At 37.1% G+C, this 22,147-nt stretch overlaps 1 protein-coding gene across 1 annotated transcript in view; it reads left to right on the top strand.

The window, feature by feature from the left end:
- Positions 1 to 22,147, top strand: part of HUNK (hormonally up-regulated Neu-associated kinase) — a 146,683-nt gene that overhangs the window by 106,813 nt on the left and 17,723 nt on the right. The window contains exons 6-8 of the mRNA XM_036747362.1: positions 2,976 to 3,111; positions 10,595 to 10,763; positions 14,682 to 14,765. Of these exons, the coding sequence (XP_036603257.1) occupies positions 2,976 to 3,111; positions 10,595 to 10,763; positions 14,682 to 14,765 (389 nt within the window). The remainder of the gene's footprint in view (positions 1 to 2,975; positions 3,112 to 10,594; positions 10,764 to 14,681; positions 14,766 to 22,147) is intronic.

Below are 22,147 nucleotides of genomic sequence, written 5' to 3' on the forward strand. Positions count from 1 at the left end.
ATACACACTTTAATATTTCTTCCCTTTTAAATTCTTTGGAGACTTATATATGTATATTTATATGGTTAGGACTTAAAAGTTCAATAATTATTGCAATAACTAGTTCTATTACTATGGAATTCTTTCTTTGTTAATATAATGGCATCGCTGTTTTTACAAATGCTCCTTGGAGGCAGGTGAGTGGCACACTAGAAAGAGCTAGGCCTAGAGTCAGGAAAATATGAGTTCAAATCTGACCTCAGACCTATTTGTGTGACCACCATAGCAAGTCAATGTCTCTCTGCCTCAGTTTCCTCAATTGTAAAACAGAGATTATAACAACACCCTACCTCACAGGGCTGTTGTGAGGATCAAATTAGATATTATTTCTAAAGCACTTAGCACAGTGCCTGGCACACAGTAGGTGCTTAATAAATGCTTATTCGCCTCCTTGTTAAAAGATATTTAAAGTAAAAGTGACTCCTTAAATTTAGGGAAATTTCCCAAAGTTTTTCAGTCTTCATGCTCCTTTGCCTTTCAATAAACCTTTCCATACCCCTATTCATTATGAAATAAAATAAATTCTGGAGTTCAACCATGTGTATATGCATAAAGAATAAAATAGATTAATTTTTCCTAAAACTTTATTTAGCATATAACATTTTTAGTATCATAAAGTTGTTAAATGTTTTTCAGAACCCAGTCAAACAAATTAATGAGACTCTTGATTCTGTTTCTTGCCAACCAACCATTTTATTTTATTTTTTGAAATAGATACCTGAACATTTTGCTGAGTATTGGTTATCTCTTGCTTTGGATTTGGTTGAGAACAGAGCTGAGAGTCTTGGTTCACAAAAATAAGTTGCAGCAAATGGCATAATGCTTTGTGAGCATATTGAATAAGAATGACATATGCTTTTCCCAGGAAACACTTAACAATTTTTTAAATTTCATTGATTGGAAATCAATTTAGAGTTTCTGGTTATCATGAAACTCCATTAGCTTCATTGTGTCATCACTGATTTTTTCCAGCCTGGGATAAAAAGGATTTCATATTTAAATCTCACCATTTGATTTTGGTCAGCAGGACTTATTCTTCAAACTATTCTCTTTAAAAATTTTCACATGTACTATAAAGCTTCCTCCATTTCCCACTCCATTCCCACCTCCTCACTGTTGTCTCTCCAATCCATTGAGTTTTTTTCCCATTAATACTACTACTTTTAGACCATTTCAATAGGATAGTATAGTTCTTTACCAAATTTCCCCATTCCTCCTTGACAATCTTCTTGTACCACGTGAAGGTACACATATTCCAGTTTGGGAGCCACTGATTTAGAAGGTTTAAGAAACAAATTTTTTTAGATAGCTAGCTTCTTAAGATACATTTTAGTTGCAAGGTTTGTTTGGCAAGGAAAACATAAAAGGACCTTTCCAGACCTTTTTCTTAGGCACCCAGATTTTAAATTTATTCTGTGGAGCTTGATATAATGTTCTGAATCACACTTTAAAATTTTACTAATATGTCCTATAATATATATACATATATATATGTATATAAAATTCATATACGAAAATGTCCTCATAAAGACAGTATCTTTCAGAACTGGCCTTTATCTTCCATGACTCAGCTTAAATAATTTGTTCAAATATTGTAAAATCACTTTTTTTCAATTTAGTGAAAATTTGTGCTACTGAATGGGACTTTATCAACCAAAAAAAAAACCCAAAAAACAAAAAACCCAACCTTAGGAAACAGATTTTAACTATCCTCTACAATTCTTGAGTTAAACAGTATTATGTAGTATGAATTATTATGTGGTGGTACATCATAGACCTGCTTTTTGCCCTATTGATATCTTTTTATGGGTTTGAAAGGCTACATTGAGAACAAGTCCCCTACTCTGCTTGTTTCTCTTAATTCTTTTGTAATTATGTTGGATATTTTCTATTATGCTAATGGATAGAAAGAAGAAGTGCTGCATAATGGAGAGAAGCATAGCCCTGAGGGTTGTCGGTTCTGGTTTCCATTGCTGTCTCTATGACCTTGGATAGATCTATTCCCAATCTAGGTTTCAAATGCCTAACATGAAAACAGGACTATAAATTTGCACTACTCAGCAAGAGAGAGGGAATGGGAACAAATGAAGTTTTCAGGACCTTGCTAGCTCTTGAATCAGTGGTTCTGTGAATACTTCCCAAATATATAGACTAGTAATGGTTTTGGGGGGAGGGGGTTGTTTGGTTTTTTGCTCTGTGTGGAGTGGGTTAGAGGAGATTTGAAAGAAGGTAGAAAGGAGGGACAAAGAAATGGTTAAATAATTGCTCAGTAATTACTTATTTTTCTATCACCCGGTGGGAGAGGGACTATTAGGAATTTTACCAAAGTGATACTTTGAGTAGAGCAGCGGACATTTCTCATTCCTCATAAACTGATGGGCCCATCAAACCTGTATAAAAATTAGATCAACAAGGTAATCAATAAATAAAGTAAGGCATTTATTCAGGGTCAAAGAATTCCAGTTTGGAACAATGCACTTAGTCAGACAAGGAACTTCAGTGAGGCTAGTTACAAACAGAGGTTATATACACTCAGAAGGGGGCCAGCTAGGTAGATAGATGGAACAGCTGTTCACAAGCTATTTATTGCAGGATAATAGCACTTTCTTAGAAGAACCCCAAAATTAATTTAAGCCACTTCTAGCCAAGAGAGGTAGGCCACTGCCTGCACCCCAAGCTGGGGTCACTTGTCGGGTCATCAAAATAGCTTAATTGCATGAAGTGAGGGGTTGCAGAAGTGTCTTTAGAGCTATCTCTGTCCCTACATGGGAGCAGTTAGAAACTGCTAGTCTCCACAGAGATTCCCAGGAGTTTACATTGGAGGTAGGTAGAGCATGATTATAAATTGCTAGTCAGAACAGGGTAGGGGTCCCAGAGCTTTTCAGGGATTGACAAGCCAATGATATTGATATTTCCTTTTTCTGGTGTCTTCACAGCAGCCACAAACTTCCTGCGATCTCTACTAGAACCAGATCCTGCAAAGAGGCCAAACATTCAGCAAGCACTGGCAAATCGTTGGCTTAATGAGAACTGTCCTGGGAAAGCTCCATATAACATCACATATCCAAACAGGTACTTCAGTAAATGCTGATCTCTAATGAGATAGAGACTTGATGTGTGAGATCACTTTAGAACATGATATAAGATTGAATTCAGTTAAATAAACACTTAATAAACACCTACTATGTTCCAGGCATTGTGCTAAGTGCTAGGGATACAGATAAGAAAAAGAGGTAGTCCCTGCCCTCAAGGAGCTTACAATCTAATGGGAGAAAACATACACTGAAAAATTGGGGGTGGGGGTGGGGGGCAGAAATCAGCCTAGGGACATGTTGTTCCTTAGAGTCAAAGCCAAACAGAGTAGCTGAAAGAAAATGGACTTACCAGGAAAGTTTTGAGATAAGAAAGTCATAGGATCATGAGTGAATGCAGGGGGGAAAAGAATCTCCATTTCTATTTGGTTCACAGGAATGAGTAGCTTATTATGCTATCACCCAGTGGGAGAGGGACTATTGGGAATTTTACCAAAGCGATACTTTGAGTAGAGCAGTGGACATTCCTCATTCCTCATAAATACTTTCCATCAAAGTTCAACTTAAATACTCCCTCCTGCATAAGGCCTTTTTTGATACCCCCTTCCTCCCATCCCTCCTTGCTACTAGTGCTTTTGTCCCACAAATTACATCATTTATCTTGTATGTACTTAAATTTATGTGTATTGTGTATGTGTATTTATGTGTATTATGTTCCCTCAATAGAATCCAAGTCCTTGAAGGCAGGGACTACTTCATCTTTGTCTTTGTATCTCTAGCATTTAGATCATAGAATCAGAGATTTAGAGCTGAAAGGGACTTTCGAGATCATCAAGTCCAACCACCTCATTTTCCAGTTGAAGAAACTGAGGCTTAGAGACATTACATGACTTGCCTCAGCGTCACACAGCTAGAGTCTAGGGCAGAATTTGAACAGAATTCAGGCTTTTTGGATCTGTCCAACATTCCATCTATTACACCACCTATCTGCCTTCTTGATTATTGGTGGCGTGAGATCAGAGTCCTCTTGCATAAAGTAAGTGGAGCCCAGTCCTTTGGGAAGTCCTATGCTGTTGGTCATTGGACAGTGACTTGGGGAAACAGCCAGCAGGGCTCCTGATGTTATAAAAAAATGATTAAGGCTCTTATACTTACAATCAGCCCCAAAATTCTCCTGTCTTCAACAAGTATACAGACTCACCTAGTCGGCCCTTTTGTGACCTTTCTTCTTCTGGGTTGTTCTCAGATCTTAGATCTTCATTTTAGATTGCTTTTACCAATACAAAAATGTTTGAGTAGGCAGATGGGTAGGATGAGGGAAGCAGTGGTAATATTTGCTTCCAGAGGGATAAGAAGCATTACTCTCTCAGTCTCCTAACAGGGAGGAGTCTTTCATTCAATCTTGCAAGTAAATATTAAAGACTCACTGGTCCTTAAATGCAATATATTAATTCATTCCCCTTGGGAAAAGTACTGAGGGTAAAGTGAGTGCAAATCCACATTCTTTTCTTCTCAGCTGACTCAGATTTTTGCTTTTCCTATGTAAACAGCAACTAGACATAGCCAACGTTACCCTAAAGCTGAGATAAAAGCAATTACAAAGATAGTCCTGCCAAGACTAGAACTCATCTTAAATACTCCCATGCCTGACATGACAGCAGGCTGGGCAATTGACCAAGATTAGATGATTGAGATGGAAATGTTGCTTAAATAGGAAAAATATGAGGAGGGAAATGTAGAGGAAAGTAGGAATAGAGAGAAAATAGATACAGAGTGAAAAGGAAGATGTATGGACACTCCACATTGGAGAGATCCAGAATTACAAGAGCAGCCTTTCGAAGTTCTCAAAATGAGAGGTGACAAAATAGTTATTGGCAAGGGTTGGAAGATTCTTCACTGTAGAGAAGTTTCAATGGAAAGTAACAGATACAGACCATGATTATTCAGATCTACACTGATATGGCTCAGAGAACCTTATGTATAGCGTTGGTGCTATTTACATTTCAGGTAAACATGTGGTTGGCTCCATTCAAGTCATTGCCCAAAATTCTAGCATGTGAGAAGTAATTTAGACAAGGACAGAAATATTACAGAGGAAATCTTGAAATAGATTGTTTACTGCTTTCTGACATCAGTCCTAGTCAGGTACCAAAAGAACCAAACTGAAACAGATTCTGAAAGCAAAAGTAAAAGCCTATGGCTCATTACACTTTGCTAATAATGTACAGCACATAGGTATGTTTTCTGTTAAAGGAAGGGAAAATTAGTGGAAATGGAATGGGTCATTAAGTTAATGTAATCACTGTCTAAATGAGTCTAATCAATCTACTAAATGTGACATCTGTTAAGTAAATAGGGCTGAAATTAAGAAGCAGTTCTCTCCCTGTGTTGGCCTGATTTCCATGAAAAAAAATGATTTGGCATCTAATTCTGTTACTGTTTGTAGGTAAACTCTCATAAATCAAGAACAAGTTCCAGATCCTTTATGCTATTAGGTCAGATTTTGCGTAATTGCCTAGACATCTAACTAGTTGGGCAGATTAGAGAGTACACTAGGAACTTGTATATTAAAGAAAATAGCAGTGTTATGTCTTTTGTAATGAGGGACCTGTTACTTAGTATATGCTGAAGGGAAACATTTTAATATAGGATGAAAACAATACTTCTAGCTAATATGGCAACATGAAATATCAGAGAGAATCTCAATATACTCCAGAAAATACCTAACAAGGGTAACGGACCAAATAATGATCAAGAAAATAAAGAGAGAAACAGTATCAAGCTCCTTCGCTCCAGAATTTAACAAAAGGACAGTCAGAAACCTGAAGGCTTTCTGAGGACGGTACCACTAGAGAAGCTGGCATGAATTGAGATATGATTACAATATAATCACCAGATAATAATGAGGTATTAAACTAACTATAAAAGATACACCTTGATATTTTTTTTTGAAATAACTTTGATTGAGTTAAGAAAGGAACAGTGTAATTGGCTGAGCAGACAAATGAACCAGACTTCTAGGGGCTTTAAATGGCTAAGCCTCTGGACAAATTTCAGCAGTTCAGGAGCTAAAGAGTTGAAGACATTGCAAGCCTGTGGAGGAGTCAATTTCTCTCCTTCTCCTACCTTCCATTGACCATGTAGCTTTGAAAGGGAGTTACTGGACCAGTTTGGGACACTGTATACAGCAAGAACATGCTCAAGAAACATGTATACAGAAAGATAGGCACTCAAGGGAGGAAACAGCTTCAAGGAACATAGCCCTTAACAATAAAGAAGAGAGTCAGGCTATGAAGAGGAAAACACCTGGGAATTCAACTAGGTGAGTTGCCCAATGAGGATGCTGAATTCAAGGAGAACTCTGACAATTCTATAAAAAGAGAAAGAATGTCCAGGCTACTAAGAGTAGTCAGTTGCCTTTCCCCATTATGTATATACATATCTCACTACCATTTTGTTTAATCTGACCATGTGTACTGTGTGTGTTCGTGGGAGTACACCCCCGGGGGAAAATGCTTTATAACTACTCTGCCTTGTTATGTTGAATAAATGTCTTTGCTGAGAGCTAATTGAATCTGCTGGCTGTTTGTTAGTAGGAAATACACTGGTAGGAGCTCCTATATTAGTAGTACAGCCCTACAGGATTACCTGTAGTTTGACCTCCTTGGAGTACATACTTAATAGTAATATCACCAAATCATTGTACATTTTAGTGGTTGGGGGAGTTCAAATTGTTTTCCAGAATGGTTTAACTAGTTTACTGCTATACCAGCAGTTCATTAATGTGCCTATTGTTTCAGAGCCCCTCCAACATTTGTCATTTTCTTTTTTAAACATGTGATAGTTGTAAGATAGAAATGCAAAAAATAGTTTTAATTTGCATTTTTATGTATTAATAGTGATTTGGAGCATTTTTATATGTTTTTGGTAGTTTGCATTAATTAACTTGAGAACTGCCTTTTCATATGAATCCTTTGACCATTTATCTTTTTTCAAAAATATTTTATTTTTCCCAATTACATATAAAAACTGATTTTTAACATTCATTTTTAAAAATTTTGAGTTCCATATTCTTGCCCTCCATCTCTCCCCTCCCCCTCATTTACAAGGCAAGCAATTTTATATAGGTTACACATGTGCAGTCATGCAAACCATTTCTATATCAGCTTTGATCATTTATCTATTGGGGAATTACTCATTCTTATTTTTCTTATCATCAATTACCAATCACCAATCAATCACCAACATAGCTATACCAGAGGTACTCTGCTCTGAAGATTTTTCCTGTCTGATCTCAAGTGCATTTATTCTACTTGTGCAAAATCTTTTCAGTTTATATAGTCAAAATTGCAAAAATTCTTCCACTACTCTTAGTTATAAATGGTATCTTCTTCCTTTGTCTTCTGACTTTTATATAATATGATCTTTTGTATTTAAGTATCATATATCTATTTGGAGTCTATTGTGGTATATGAAATAAAATAGTGGTCTAAACTGATTTCTGTTAAGCTGCTTTCCAGTTTTTCTAGCAGTTTTTTGGGAAACAGAGAGTCATTTCCTGTTAGTTGGTACCCTTGATTTTATTGAACTCTATATTACTATGTACAATTGTTTCTGGGTCTTGTTTACCCAATCTGTTTCAATGATTTTTTTTCTTTTTTTATATATTTAATTTATATAATACATTTAGTTTTCAGCATTGATTTTCACAAGAGTTTGAACTACAAATTTTCTCCCCATTTCTACCCTCCTGCCCACTCCAAGACGGCATATATTCTGGTTGCCCCGTTCCCCAGTCAGCCCTCCCATCTGTCACCCCACTCCCCTCCCATCCCCCTTTCCCTTCTTCTCTTGTAGGGCAGGATAAATTTCTACGCCCCATTGCCTGTGTATCTTATTTCTTAATTGCATGCAAAAACTTTTTTGTTGTTGTTTTTGAACATCTGTTTTTAAAACTTTGAGTTCCAAATTCTCTCCCCTCTTCAATGATTTTTTTAACCAGTACCAAATTGCTTTGTTCATTACAATTTGAAATCTGATGCTGCTAGCTTTCCTTTTTATTCCTACTTTTCCCCCCATTGAAATCTTTATCTTATTTCTCTGGGCAAATTTAATTATTTTGTTTAGATCTAGAAAAATAAACTTTGTTTGACACTAACTTTGTAATGCTAAATTTATTAATATTTTTATGTTGGCAGGGCCCTACCATGAGCAATTAATATCTCTTCAATTATTTATCTTCCATTACATCTGCTTTCTGTATTCATATAAATTCTGAGAACGTCTTGGTAGATGGACTCCCTGATATCTCTTACATTCTATAGTTATTGTGAATGGGGTTTGTTTTCTTTCTCTTCCTATTGGGTTTAGTAATACTATATAGAAAGTTTGATAATTTTTGTGATCTTTTTTTATACTATGCTACTTTAGTAAAATTATTAATTGTCTAGTGTGATTTCTGATAGCATCCACATTATAGTAGTGACAATCATCTAGTTACTGATTTTTAATAATAACTAATATTGACCTAATATGTAGGTTTGCAAGGAGCTTCATATAGATTTTCTTTATTTTAGGATCATGAGCTACAAGTATTATTACTCACATTTTGGATGTGAGAAAACTGAAGCTTAGAGATGTTAGGTCTTGTCTAATAATCAGTGTAATGTCTATTAAAGGTGGAATTCAGATCCAGATTTTCCCTATTCCAAGTCCAGCATTTGATACCCTTCTTTACTGTAATACATGTTTACAACACACAGGACTATATCTGTGGGCTTTATTGCTTATAATTTAATAACAGTAAGCATTTATTTGATCCTATCTATGTGCAGATCACTATGGTCAGCAGTGTGAGAGATACAGAGATCTTGGTCCCAGCCATCATGCAGTTTATAGTCTGCCAAAGAAATAGGGCTCACACACAGATAATTACAATACACAATATTCATTACTGAAATGGATATGGGATTTCATTGATTTGGAATTTCCTTCCAGCAATGTGTGCAAATCACAACCCATCAGTGCCTGCCCATCCCATGCCACTCATCATCATCACCATTGATAGCGTTTATATAGTGCCTGCTCTCTGCCAGATGCTGTACTAAGTGCCTTATAAATACTCTTCATTTAATACTTATAACAACCCTGGGAAGAAGGTACTATATTATCCTCATTTTATAGCTGAGAAAACTGAGGCAAACCAAAATTAGGTGACTTGCCCAGGGTCACACAGCTAGTAAGTGTCCAAGGCCAGATTTGAACTTACATCTTTCTGACTCTAGGTCCCACAATCTATCCACCTCCCCACCCAGTTTGGCTATGTCCTCTCATTAAGTTCACAATATTACATCAAAAGTGTATTTTATAAGTGCATATAAAATATTATGGCATATTTTATTGTTATTCAGTTGTTTCAGTCATGTCTGACTTTTCATGACCCTATTTGGGGTTTTCTTGGCAAAGATACTGGAGTGATTTGCCGTTTCCTTCTCCAGCTCATTTTTACAGATGAGGAAACTGAGGCAAACAGGGTTAAGTGACTTACTCAGGATCACATAGCTAGTAGGTGTCTGAGGCTGGATTTGATTTCAAGAGGATGAATCTTTCTGACTCCAGGTCCAGCACTCTATCCACCATGCCACCTAACTGCCTATATTACATGTTACATATTATACTATATATAATATACATGTTATTTTACATGTAGTATATTGTGCTATAATCCTTTATACATATGAGGGAAGGTTTTCTAGAAGAGGTAGCATTCAAATTCCATAGGCAAAGGGAAGGAAGGAGGATATTCCAGGCTTATAGGAGGAAGCAAAAATAATTTAGCATAAGTTCTATGCTGACTCAGGAACACTCTCAGTCTATAAGATAACAATCAGTCATTCAACAAGTATTTATTGCTACTAAATGCTATGCTTGGCATTGATGATACAAATACAGCAAAATTTACATTCTGAAGAGGAAGTAAACAAGTACAACTATATATGGAAAAAAGAAAGAAAGAAAGAATAAACACAAATATAAAGTAGTTTGAGAAGGAGGGCAATGGCAATTGAGGGGACCAGGATGGACTTCATGAGGAAGGTGATGTTTGAACTGCATCTTGAAGGAAGGAGAAGGAATAATAAGTATTTTATTGAGAGCCTACCAGGTGGCAGATCCTGTGCTAAGAAGTTTGCAAATATTATCTCATTTGATCTTCCAACAACTCTGTGGAGTGGGTGTTATTATGATCCTTATTTTATCGCTAGTAAGTATCCGAGGCCAGATTTGAACTGAGATCTTCCCGGGTCCAGGCCTAGAACGCCATTCAGTGTGTCACCTAGCCACATGTCCTGGCTAAAATTGTATGTGCAAATAGCTTTTAGTCATAGTAAATATTTCATTTGTACAGCAGTGCTATTTGAATATGTATGGATCTATTTGCTTTTATTACTAGCGGACTTTCTAAGGATCCTTTTGGAAGATTTCAAAAATCACCATAGAGTGTCCTTTTTTCTCTTTTGGTACAGGATTCACCTAGAAGACTTGAGCCAAAGTGTGGTGCTTCACATGACTGAAAAGCTCGGGTACAAAAACAGTGACGTGATCAACACCGTCTTGTCCAACAGGGCTTGCCACATCCTTGCCATCTACTTCCTGCTGAACAAGAAACTTGAACGCTATTTGTCAGGCCTTAGAGTGAGTTTGGCACATTACTTCGCTCTTGGTGTGTGGCGAGGCGAAAAACTCTTTTTCTCATCCATAGATGTTTTCCAATTGCTGACACTTGATCTTCAGCTGTTAAGTTAATCTGATGTGTTGCTGAGTCTCTGGAATGTGAGATAAAATAGTATCCAAACCTGGGTCACATATCATACTTTTAGTACAAGGAAAGTCAAGATGTTTTAAAAATAATCTCTCACAAAGTTAGGCCCTAGGCAGAATATTCAAACTTCTTGGCTTTTTTACTTCTCCTTTAACATTTCTCCTTTTTCTTCTATTCCTTCCACCCTGGGCTTGCGACCTGTTATCTCCCTAGGTCTCTATGCTGGAATATGTCATCTAGACTTTCCCGCTGAAAAGGAAATCTGTCAGTGTTGATTTAGTTTGATTGTAGGATTAAGTTCCCTTCTTTAGGAAGAGCTAGCTCTAAAAGCTAAGCCAGACTAAAGTCTCTTAAGTCTAGGTTACCTAGAGATTTAATGAATAGTAGATTGAGAAGACTTTATCATTTAGTAGCAGATGATTTAGAGTTAGACATATATCTTTGTAGGAATAAAATAATCATAGCATTATAAGACATTTTTTAAAGGCCAAATTCCCCTTTCTAGCAGCTGGAGAAAGGGGATTTCCCTAAGGATTAAAAGTCCCTCTTTCCAGTCTTGGTGGATAAGCTCCCTTTTTTCTTGAGCTAGAGTCTAAGTTGAATAACCGAATCTCTAAGGTTGGCAGCTGGAAGAAGGGGGGTGGGGCGGGGTGGTGACTGCTAACTCCAAACCTCATGTACTTCTTTCCCAGTAAGCTTTTTGGTTACAAACAGCCTCACCTGGAGGGCAAGGACTCCGGGGGTGATCTCACTTTGACAGCTAGATGTTACTGTTGGGTTAAGAAAGCCTGGGAGAAGCACACTAGTCAGATGACCTGTCTTGTCCAACTGAATTATGTTCAAAGCAAGTTTCTATAATTTTTTTTATTCCTCTCTTCTGTTATAAAAATTACCACTGTAAATCACTCCTTGTCTCTGACATCTGTCAGATGACCTGGTTTAATAAGCAAATGCTAGCTTTGCAAATGAAATCATATTCAGGAACCTCAGTTTCTTTTTATTTCGGATAATTTTAACACTGCCTTCTTCAGCAGGACTACATACTGTCCCTGTTTAAATTTACTCATGTCTAGAGCCCTCATATTGTCCACTAGAAAACTGATAAACAAATTCATAATTATGTGTTAATAGGTGTGTTTTTTAAAAATCATAACAGAAGATATTTTCCTTCTAACTGTTCTTTTTTATGGATCATTTGATTTCTTAATCTTTGGGGGGGGGGCAGGACAATTGGGGTTAAGTGACTTGCCCAAGGTCACACAGCTTTAGACACTTTACCTGTGTAAAGTGTCCAAGGCTGGATTTGAACTCAGGTCCTCCTGACTCCAGGGCCAGCACTCTACTCACTGCGCCACTTAGCTGCCCCCACTTAATCTTGATAGCATCACTGGAAAATAAGCATTATAAACTCCCTTTAGCAGATGCTAAGCCTTGTGGAGTTGAGGCTGGAGTAGTGGCCAGCCTGTTCCTCCCAGCACAGCACTAAGCAAGAAATGTTGCAAGGCTCTGGGCATATTTTGTGTTCTTGTCCTACTCCTAAAACATTTTTTAGAGGTGAACTCCGTTTTAAGTGAATAGGGGAGACATCTCTGAAAAAAGGGGGAAAATCACACAAAATAGAGCTTGAAGAGTACGGGTGATGGTGAAGATGAGTTCCACCCACTTGGTCCTTTGTAGTAGTTAGAAGGGTAGAAGGCTAACTGTAAGTATATGATCCTCAAGTCTTTTTTTTTAAGAGACAGCTAGAGGAGATTTATCCTTTTTGCCTACCGGCTGTCTCTGAGTTGTTGTTAACTCCCAAAGCCTAGGGATTCATCAAACGACTCTGCTCACAGATGAATGTGGGGAACAAACCTGTGATCTCTGCATGGGAACCTGCCAAGGGTCATGTAGCTAGTGTCTTCCTGACTCCAGGTCCAGCCCTCTATCTATTGCACCATCTAGAAGAAAAAGGAAGGTCATTAAGGCGAAAGGAAGAAGGACTTGAGAAGATGAGAGTTCTTGAAAGGCATTTTTGCCATGTTTATTACAGGCACTGAACTTAGTTTGTCATGACTTTTCTATATAATCTCCTAATGGGTTTAAATTTATTTCAAAGTGGGAAACAAAACTTTTTGATTTCGGTCAAGTGACACACCTTGGACCGATATGTTGGCCTTAGTTGCCTCAAATGAAATGAAATGCTTTGATCTAAATGACCTCTTAGGTTCCTTCCAACTTTAAATCCTATAATGCTAATCAGTTGTGAAGGCTCCTATACTAATTTGCACAAACTATGTGGAGTCCCAGTATATCATGAACCAGGATGGATATAGTTCCAAATAAGCAATTTTTAATTTCTTGAAGCTGCATTAAAGAATAGTGTTGCTGATTCAATCTTTAGTCCTGTTCTGCGCAACAGTTTAATCAATGTCTTAGATGAATGCATAGACAGATATTTATCAAATTTCCAGATAACACAAAGCTAATAGAGATGGCTAGATTGGATGATAGAACCTGAAAAGTTCCCTAAAGGTGAAAACAATGGAGTAGGGAGAATGAGCTGAAATTTAATAGGAATAAGTTGATTTTTAAAAAAAACAACTTCACAAGTTCAAGATGGAGAGGCATTCATAGATAAGCATTCATTTGAAAAACTCTTAAGTTTGTTAGTGAATACACAGGACATGTAAAATGACTCAACAATGTGCTATGATAGCCAGAAAAACTATTACTATCTTAGGCAGCATAAAGGGAAAATTATAGATTGAAGAACAAAGGGAAAGATACACCTATTGGTATTTAGTTCCATTTAGACCACAACAGGAGGATGATATTCAACTTGGGGCCCCATATTTTAGAAATAACATCTATAAATTAGAGCTCTGTTTAGAGGACAATAATAGGGAAGGTTAAGGGCCTCAAATATGAAAAAATAAATCTGCCATACAGGGATCAGCAGGATGAATTGAGGATGTTTAGCCTGGAGCAGAAGAAATTTAAAGGGGACTTAATAACTGCCTTCAAGTAGTTAAAGGATTAACATGTTGAAGTGGGGATCAGGATTTTTCTACTTGATGACAGGAGGCAAAACTTGAAGAAATGCGTGGAAGCTACAGAATTTGTCTCATAAGAAAAAACTTGCTATCACAGTGGTCAAAAGAATGGGTTAAAGGAGTCAGAGATAGAAGCAAAATTTTAATCTATACCAAAATACCCTCAGCAGTCTTTGTGGTAGCCAATAACTAGAAACAGACTGGGTGACCACAATGGGGGAAAGGCTGATAAAGCTAGGCCATGAATTTCATAGAATATTGTTATGCAATAAGAACTGCAAGATATGTAGAATTTAGAGAAACATGGGAAGATTTGTAAAAAATGTCAATACAGAACAAAATAAAGAGAACCAAGAAAATGGTAGCAATAACTAGAACATTATAAACAAAAAGATTCCTAAAAAGACATTGAATAACTTAAGTCACTTCAGGGCCTAGAGACACAATAATGAAATGTACCTCCCTGTTCTCAGAAGAAGGGCAGGGACAATCAAATACGTGGTATAGTAGTGTCACATATATCACCATATAGGATGTTGTTGTCTAATTGTTTGTCAGTGTTACAAAGGAGGGTTCCATCTGGAGGAGGGGTGAGGTGGGGGTTAGAGTGATGGATCTGCAGACTAAAGGCATGACAAAAATATATTTACAATAAATATACAATTCAAATATTCTCAGGAGGTAGGGGATTGATGCCAACATAATCAAAACCGCTAGTTCCTAATGGTTAAGGTATATTTATTTTTCCCCTGGCAGAAATCAAACATTCAAGACAACATTTTCTACAAGAACCAGCTCTATCAGATAGAAAAATACAACGTGAATAAAGAATCTTATGAGGTAAGGCCATCAGCAATATTTGGGATACTCTAAGACTAAGGAACCTTTGGGTAGTCATTTCCATTCTTACGTGTAGTAAAGGAAGGGAAAATAAAATTTTTCCAGGCCCCAAAGCAACAAAGCACAATTATGGGAGTAAAAGTTACCAAATGACTCCTTGTTGAATTATGGCCATGAAAAATGGAATATGTGGGATCCATTGGTACAGAGTTTGAGGGGATTTATTAAAAGCAAAAATTATACTCACATAAATGAATAGAAGACTTGGCATCAAGAAAGGAAAACATGACAAAGGAGTCCAGAAAGGTTTTAGAATAACCAAAATAATTTTTATTGTCAACTACCCTTGCAGGAAAAGTTAAGGATTGACCATCTTGTGTCAGAAGTTCCCGAAAGGAAACTCACAGTTTTACAAGAACAGAGACAAGTAGTCACATAAGTAGGTGCAGAAAATGTTAACTCCTTTGGAGATTTTTCAGGAGTGTCCCTTAATTTCAAACGTTCAGCAGAGAGCTGGATGTAGCTATTCTTACTTCCAAGTCACCTCTCCTTACTGGATGCTCTCGTATCTCCACTCCATCCCTAGAGTGGCTTCTTCCTTTCTTTCTCACAGCATGCTTCAAAGAAGCATGCTCTCTGCTTTGCTTATCTTTCTCTGGGGTGGAGGGGGAGTCACTAAAAATCCCTTCTTTTGAAGACAGTGCAAGAATTGACCCTTCTTTTCCCCATGTGAGGTGGAAGGGCCTATTCAATTCTTCCTTCATTTTTTAATCTCAAGATTCCCTCAATTTGTATAATAATAGTATGATAATAACTGGCATTTACATAGCATTTTAAGGTTTGCTTCACATTTTGTGAATAGTTTTAAAGTATTAAAGCTTACTAGTTTAGTTTACCAGTTTAGAATTGTGGGAGATTCCCTGTCTCATTTCATTTGATCGTCACATTAGCCTTATAAGATAGATACTCCAGGTGTTATTATCCCTATTTTACGATAAGATTTACTGACAAGTCTCAGAGATGTTGAAAGACTTACCTATAGTCACAAAGCTAATAGATGTTGGAGCCCTCCAAGTCCATTGATCTTAGCCCTTTACTTTTCTGCCTCTAGTTTGACTAATCCATGGAATATTGTTTCTGTGCTTTTCTGTTAGGTGAGAGTTTAAAACCAAATATTTGTATTGGAAAGACTGCCAAAAAACACGTGCCTACCTAGACACTTTCTAGCTGTGTAAACACAAGCATGTCGTTTAACCATTCTTAGCCTCATTTTCTATTTTTAAATATTTTATTGCTTCTTTTTGTTTACATTTTTGTCACTTCCCATTAATAGTCCCTTCCACTTCTAGATACCTCCCTTTTAACATAAAAGTTGTAAAGCAAAACAAAAAAACATGTTGATCATTTCAAAGAGCATATAATTCATTTGTACCTCTTCTCCCCTGAGGGGAGGGAGGTATGTTTCATCTTCAGTCCTCTTCAATCAAAAGTGGTCATCAAAATTTAGATTAATGGAAGAAGAATACTTATCTAGATTGACATGCAGTTGAATGGGCAGCTCACTGAGTTAATCCCTCATGACATCTGTCTTGAACAGTCACTACAGATGGACAGTGAGCTATACCCAGAATTGAACAAGAGAAAAAAAGTAGGCTGAATTACATTTGGAAGACACAGAACACTTTCAACATGTTAATTCTTTAACTATTTGAAGACAGTTATTAAATCCTTAATGAGTGGATCTGATATAGCATGAGAATAGAATTTTTGATGGGAAAATATCACTTAAATTTATTTATCTTAATTAAATTACAGGCTATTTTTAGATTAATAAATTTAGCTCAGTTGTAATGTAGGAGACTAAATAAAAAGAGCCAAAAATGACCACAATAAAGTAATTGGAAAGCCAGACTCTACAGGTAAAAGCCTCTAAAAGCCTTTCTGGTTTTAGCTTGAACTGCATTGCTAGCCCAAGAAAGGAATCTGTGTTCTTGGTAGGATAGGATGGGGGAAGGGTTGTCTCAATGATTAATAAAAGACCATTCCTAGCTCATATTCCTCTGGGTGCTCATAAAAATGCTTTCTATTCATCAAATATGGTCAGTTGCCATTTTGTTCTTCATGGTCTCATTCTTTTTTTTCCCCTTTTGAAGCGCTGAGATGAAGAAAAAGAAAATTAAACCCAGAGATCAGAGCCCTATGATTTTAAGGCTTTATTATCTTCCCTCTCCCTACCCAATCCCCACCCCCACCCCTTTTTGGATTAAAAGCCAAAGACTGAACCAATGGAGGTGGATTACAAATTTCAAATAACTGCACCTATATTAAATTAGTCTGAGCCTAATGACTTTTGTTTACTCTCAGAAAGTATCTTCTGAACAGTAGTGACCCTTGGAGAGGCAATGCTCATTTTAAAACTTTCCTCAAGTCAGAAAGCTCAAACTGATTCTGATTTTATCTTTTATAATAAAGGCCATATTAATTGGATTTTTTAAAAGTAAAATATAGCTAAGAGGTGAGGGTCCTGTATACAGGGCAAAGTAATGCTGATGCTTTTTAAGAGGACATTTAAAGGTAAAACATTAGAAGATTGATTTCTTTGCTGCTTTTGATTCTGTCAATCAGCTCCCCCTCCTAGATACTCTTACTTATCTCACATGGCTTTTATGATGGTGTACTTTCATGATTTCCTTTCTTTCCTCCTTGGCCATTTCTCAGTCTCTTTTGAAAGTTCAACACCTGTCACTTAAGCATGAATATTTCCCAAGACTATATCCTGGGGCATTTTCTCTTCTCTGTCTATACTTTCCCCTTGGTGATCTTATCTACTTCCATTATAGCAAGTATCTTCTCTTTGCAGATGGACCACATATGTACATATACAGCCCTAAACTTGGTCTCATAATACCGATCACCAATGTGTCTACTTAGATGTTCCATCCTTGGCACATGCTAAGCACTTTACAAATGCATTTTCACCCATTCATTAGTATCTCAAACTCAACAGATCTAAGTGGAAGTGAGGATCTTTCCCATTGTACCTTCCCAAATGCATCCATCCTCAAAACCTTCCTGTTTCTGTTGGGGATACTATCATCTTCCTAATCCCCCAGGTTCATGACCTTATATAGACATCCTTGGCTCTTTCCCAGCTTCATTCAGTTAATGACTATTGTTGATTCTAACCTCTCCATCTCTCCATCTCTTTCTGACCCACTCATGCAATCACCACCATACTACAAGCCCTCATTGATCCTCTGTTAGACTATGATAATAACCTCCTAATTGCTTTCCCTGACTCCAGTCTCTATTCTCTCCAATTATTCATACTCCACATGACTGCCAAAATAACTTTCCTAGCACACAGGTCTAGCTGTGTCATCCCTTTGCTTAAAAACTTTTGCCTCTAAAATAAAACTGCTGCCCCTAGAACAAAATCAGAGCCCTCCACATCTGGCTCCACCTGACATTTGAATGTTCCAGGAAAACTGAACAGCTGGGTATTGTTCCCTAAACTTCCTGTTCCATCTGCATTTGCACAAACTTCCCCCATGTCTGGAATGCACTCCCACTTAATCTTTCAGAATTCTAAATTTCCTTTAAGACTCAGGTATTACCTCCTCCATGCAGCCTTCCCTGATCTCCCCAACTGGTTGTTCTCTTTCCCTTTTCAAATTACCTTGTATTCATGTATCAGTGTGTGGGTTATTAATTCCCAGTAAAATATAAACTCCTTGATGTCAGAGAATTTTTTTTACTTTTTTTTTTTTTGCATCTCTAATACCTAGCATTTGGTACCTAAGTTTAATTGGAAATGTCATTTCAAACATTAGTCAAAAAAATGGAGCTAGGTGGCACAAAGGATAGTGTGTTGGATCTGGAATCAGGAAGACCAGAGGTCAAATACTGCCCCAGACACTTATAGCTGTGTGAGCCCAGGCCAGTTAACCGTTGCCTGCCTCAGCTTCCTCATCTATAAAATGGAGATAAGCCCACAGAGTTGTGAGAATCAAATGAGGTGACATATGTAAAACATTTTGTAAACCTTAAAATACTATTTAAATGCAAACAACTATTATTATAAACTTAAACTCCAAATGAATTTTTATGAATCATTTGTTAGGAGTTGACAGTTTGTTTATTTGTTCTCAGCATCAGAGGTAGGTTTGCAACAAGCATTTATTAAGACAATAGACTACATGTGAAACAGAGGCGTAAAGAAAGATACAAAGAGAGTTTGTATCCGTTTGTACCGATCCATTCTCTCGTGGAACTTGTAAAGTCCAGTAAGAAGTTAAGACAGAAACACAGAGAATGCTAACACATGGTACTATAGAAGCACATCAGATAGATGCAGAACAAAGCACTATATGAAGCCAACGTGGAAAGTCTGAATAGCTCTCTTTGATTGATAGGGAATGACTTTATAGCTATTTAGTGGCATAGCAGATACCGCTGTATTGTTGTTCTTGTTTGTCCTTCATTCTTGAGGAAGACCATGACATCAGGAAGGCAATGCTATGACATGCAGGTGAATTGGAGTTAAGTGAAGGAATTTAAGTAAGAGATTTAAGTGAGAGAGGGCTGTGCAAGGTCACTAGCTTCACTTTTTCCTCTGGAGCCATCTGGGTCCAGTGGCAAGATATAGATCAGGAGGACTGGAGATAGCCCCAGTGCAATGAGAGACATTGGGGTTTTTAAGTTAAGGTTTGTCCCAGGTCTCAGTTTGACGGAGGCAACGCCCATTTAGTGAAGCACCAAAGATTAGGCAGATGGTGTTTGGTAATACCATGAGGCAGGTATAGAGCTTGAGCCTCCCAGTTGCCAACCTTGAACTCTGCAGAATCCATTAATAGATCATTCTCCCACCCCTCACCCCAACCTCTTAGGGTGAAGGATCTCTTTGGACCCTATAAATCCAAACTACAGTGATAATATCTCTTCACTGCTATCCTGGAATTCACCTGAAATATCTAAGATTCGAAATTTTAGGATGGAAATCACCACAATTATGAAGGAAAAATAAAAACTGGAGACTGTCAAATTTTCTAATAGTGACTAGATCTGAATATTCTCTGAATCCTACACTCAGAGCAAGAGGATGATTTCTTAATGAAAGCTTCAGAGGGAGGAAATTCTCAGCCTTTTTGTGTCATGGATCTCTTCTCAAGATAATGTTTTTAAGTATTTAAAATAAAAATATACAGACTTACAAAGGAATTTATTTTACATTATATTGACACAGTTATTTATCTATATATACACATACATATGCGTGTGTATACACGCACGCACACACACACACACCCACGCACGCACACAAATAATTTCATGGGAGAAGAGAAGGGAATAAACATTTATTAAGTACATACTAACCCCAAGTTAAGAACCTCTATTCTAAGAAAAGTGGGCAAGAAACAGGGCTTTGGATCAAGAGTAGCAAAAGCTTCTTAAGTAAATACTACAGCAGCTAAAAATGCTTATTTCTGAAAGATTACTCTGGACCCCTGAACAAAAGACCTTTAATCATGTACTGTTCAGTTGAGAACCAGTCCATTCCTTCATGGAGCTTATAAAGTCTAGTAAGGAAATGAGATACAAACATAGATGAACTAATATGAAATACTACATAAGTGCATCAGATGAGTTAGATAGCTGGGCTAGAATTCTTTTGGTAAACTCATTCAATTTCTGCACACTTCTGAGCCCACCAATGTTTGTAATCCCCAGTGTCTTAAGGTCTACATCCCATTTTTTTGCCAAAGTTTATTCAGTATTACTCCTCTACTTAATTTAAGGTTTTCCCACAGCTAACATTCTAACACTTCAGTCTGTTGGAAAGTGATATAAAGCCATCTCATATTTTATTGCTTTTGTTTCTTAGTCTTTGTTGATGATTATCATGTTTATAATACAATTTACATAAAGCCATCTCATTATAGTGGTTAAACATAAGGTATTTCTGTCCGAGTAAAAAGGGTAGTTTGCCAGGTGTTCCCAAGTTAGATTTACAGTCACAACTCGATTTTTTCTGCAAGACTCTGCCTGTTAAATCACCTCTGACTGTGTTTATTGGCTATTTTGTTATGAAAATCAGCCTGTAAAAGGAAGAGAGAAGAAAATCCCCCATTGACTTTTCTTTATGAAATTGGTAGCCAGGGATTAAAAAAAAAACCCACCACAACAACAAAAAACAAAAACCCAGCAGTCAGAAAATAACCTCTGCAGCCTGGAAGAAATCTCAGAAATCTGATTAGTTCCTTCTCTCCTTCCCATCATGGTTGTCACTATCTTCAGTATTTTACCATTGTCAAATATGCATGGACTAAGCTAAGCTAGGGTACAGAGGAAACAGATTTTCCCCTCTCCAAGCCCCTGGGCCCATCTAAGGCAGGGAATGCCTAAGATGGGCTATTCAGTGCATTAGAAGAAAATAAAATGGGGAGCAAGTTTTCATAGACAGCACTTTGCACATTTTGTCCTGCAAAATGAAATGACACTGGAAGGATTGAAGGAGGAAATTAGGTATTTGTTAACTATCATAAGGAAGAAAAAGCTTAAATGAAGCAATTGAGATATATAGATTTGGAAATACAGTAAACTTAGGAAACAACCTAGGCATCATGTGGATTTGAGAAGTATAAATAGGAATCATCATGGTATTTCACAGGGAGAATTAGAGACTAACCCGAGATTTTATTGCATTAGGTAGAGGATTAGAAGGTGACTGTAAATGCTAAAGGAAGTCAAAGAACCTGGGTTTGAATCCTGGCTTTGTCATTTACTACCTATGTGATCCAAGTCAAGCCATTTAACTTTTGTAAGTCCCAGTTTTCCTTACATCTAAAATGAAGGTGTGGGACTAGATGTCCCCTGCAGTTCCATTCAGCTCTAAATCCTTCAATACTAAATCAAGGGTAAATATTCTTTCTTTCTTTTTTTTTGAAAACAATGTGTAGTATTATATGTATGTATATATATATATATATATACATATAATATTCTTTTTTCCCAACAATTATTTTGTTATTTAATATTTTAGTTTTCAACATTGATTTCCACAAGATTTTGAGTTACAAATTTTCTCCCCATTTCTACCTTCCCCCCACTCCAAGATGGCATATATTCTGATTGCCCCTTTCCCCAGTCATCCTTCCCTCCTGTCACCCCACTCCCCACCCCATCCCCTTTCCCCTTACTTTCTTGTAGGGCAGGATATGCCCCATTCCCTATATATCTTATTTCTCAGTTGCATGCAAAAACAACCTTTTTTTGAGCATCTGCTTTTAAAAATTTGAGTTCCAAATTCCCTCCCTTTTTCCCTTCCCACCCACCCTCCCTAAGAAGGCAAGCAACTCAACATAGGTCACACATGTATCATT

The sequence above is a fragment of the Trichosurus vulpecula genome, chromosome 2, assembly GCF_011100635.1.
Source record: "Trichosurus vulpecula isolate mTriVul1 chromosome 2, mTriVul1.pri, whole genome shotgun sequence".
In the NCBI taxonomy this organism is placed as follows: domain Eukaryota; kingdom Metazoa; phylum Chordata; class Mammalia; order Diprotodontia; family Phalangeridae; genus Trichosurus; species Trichosurus vulpecula.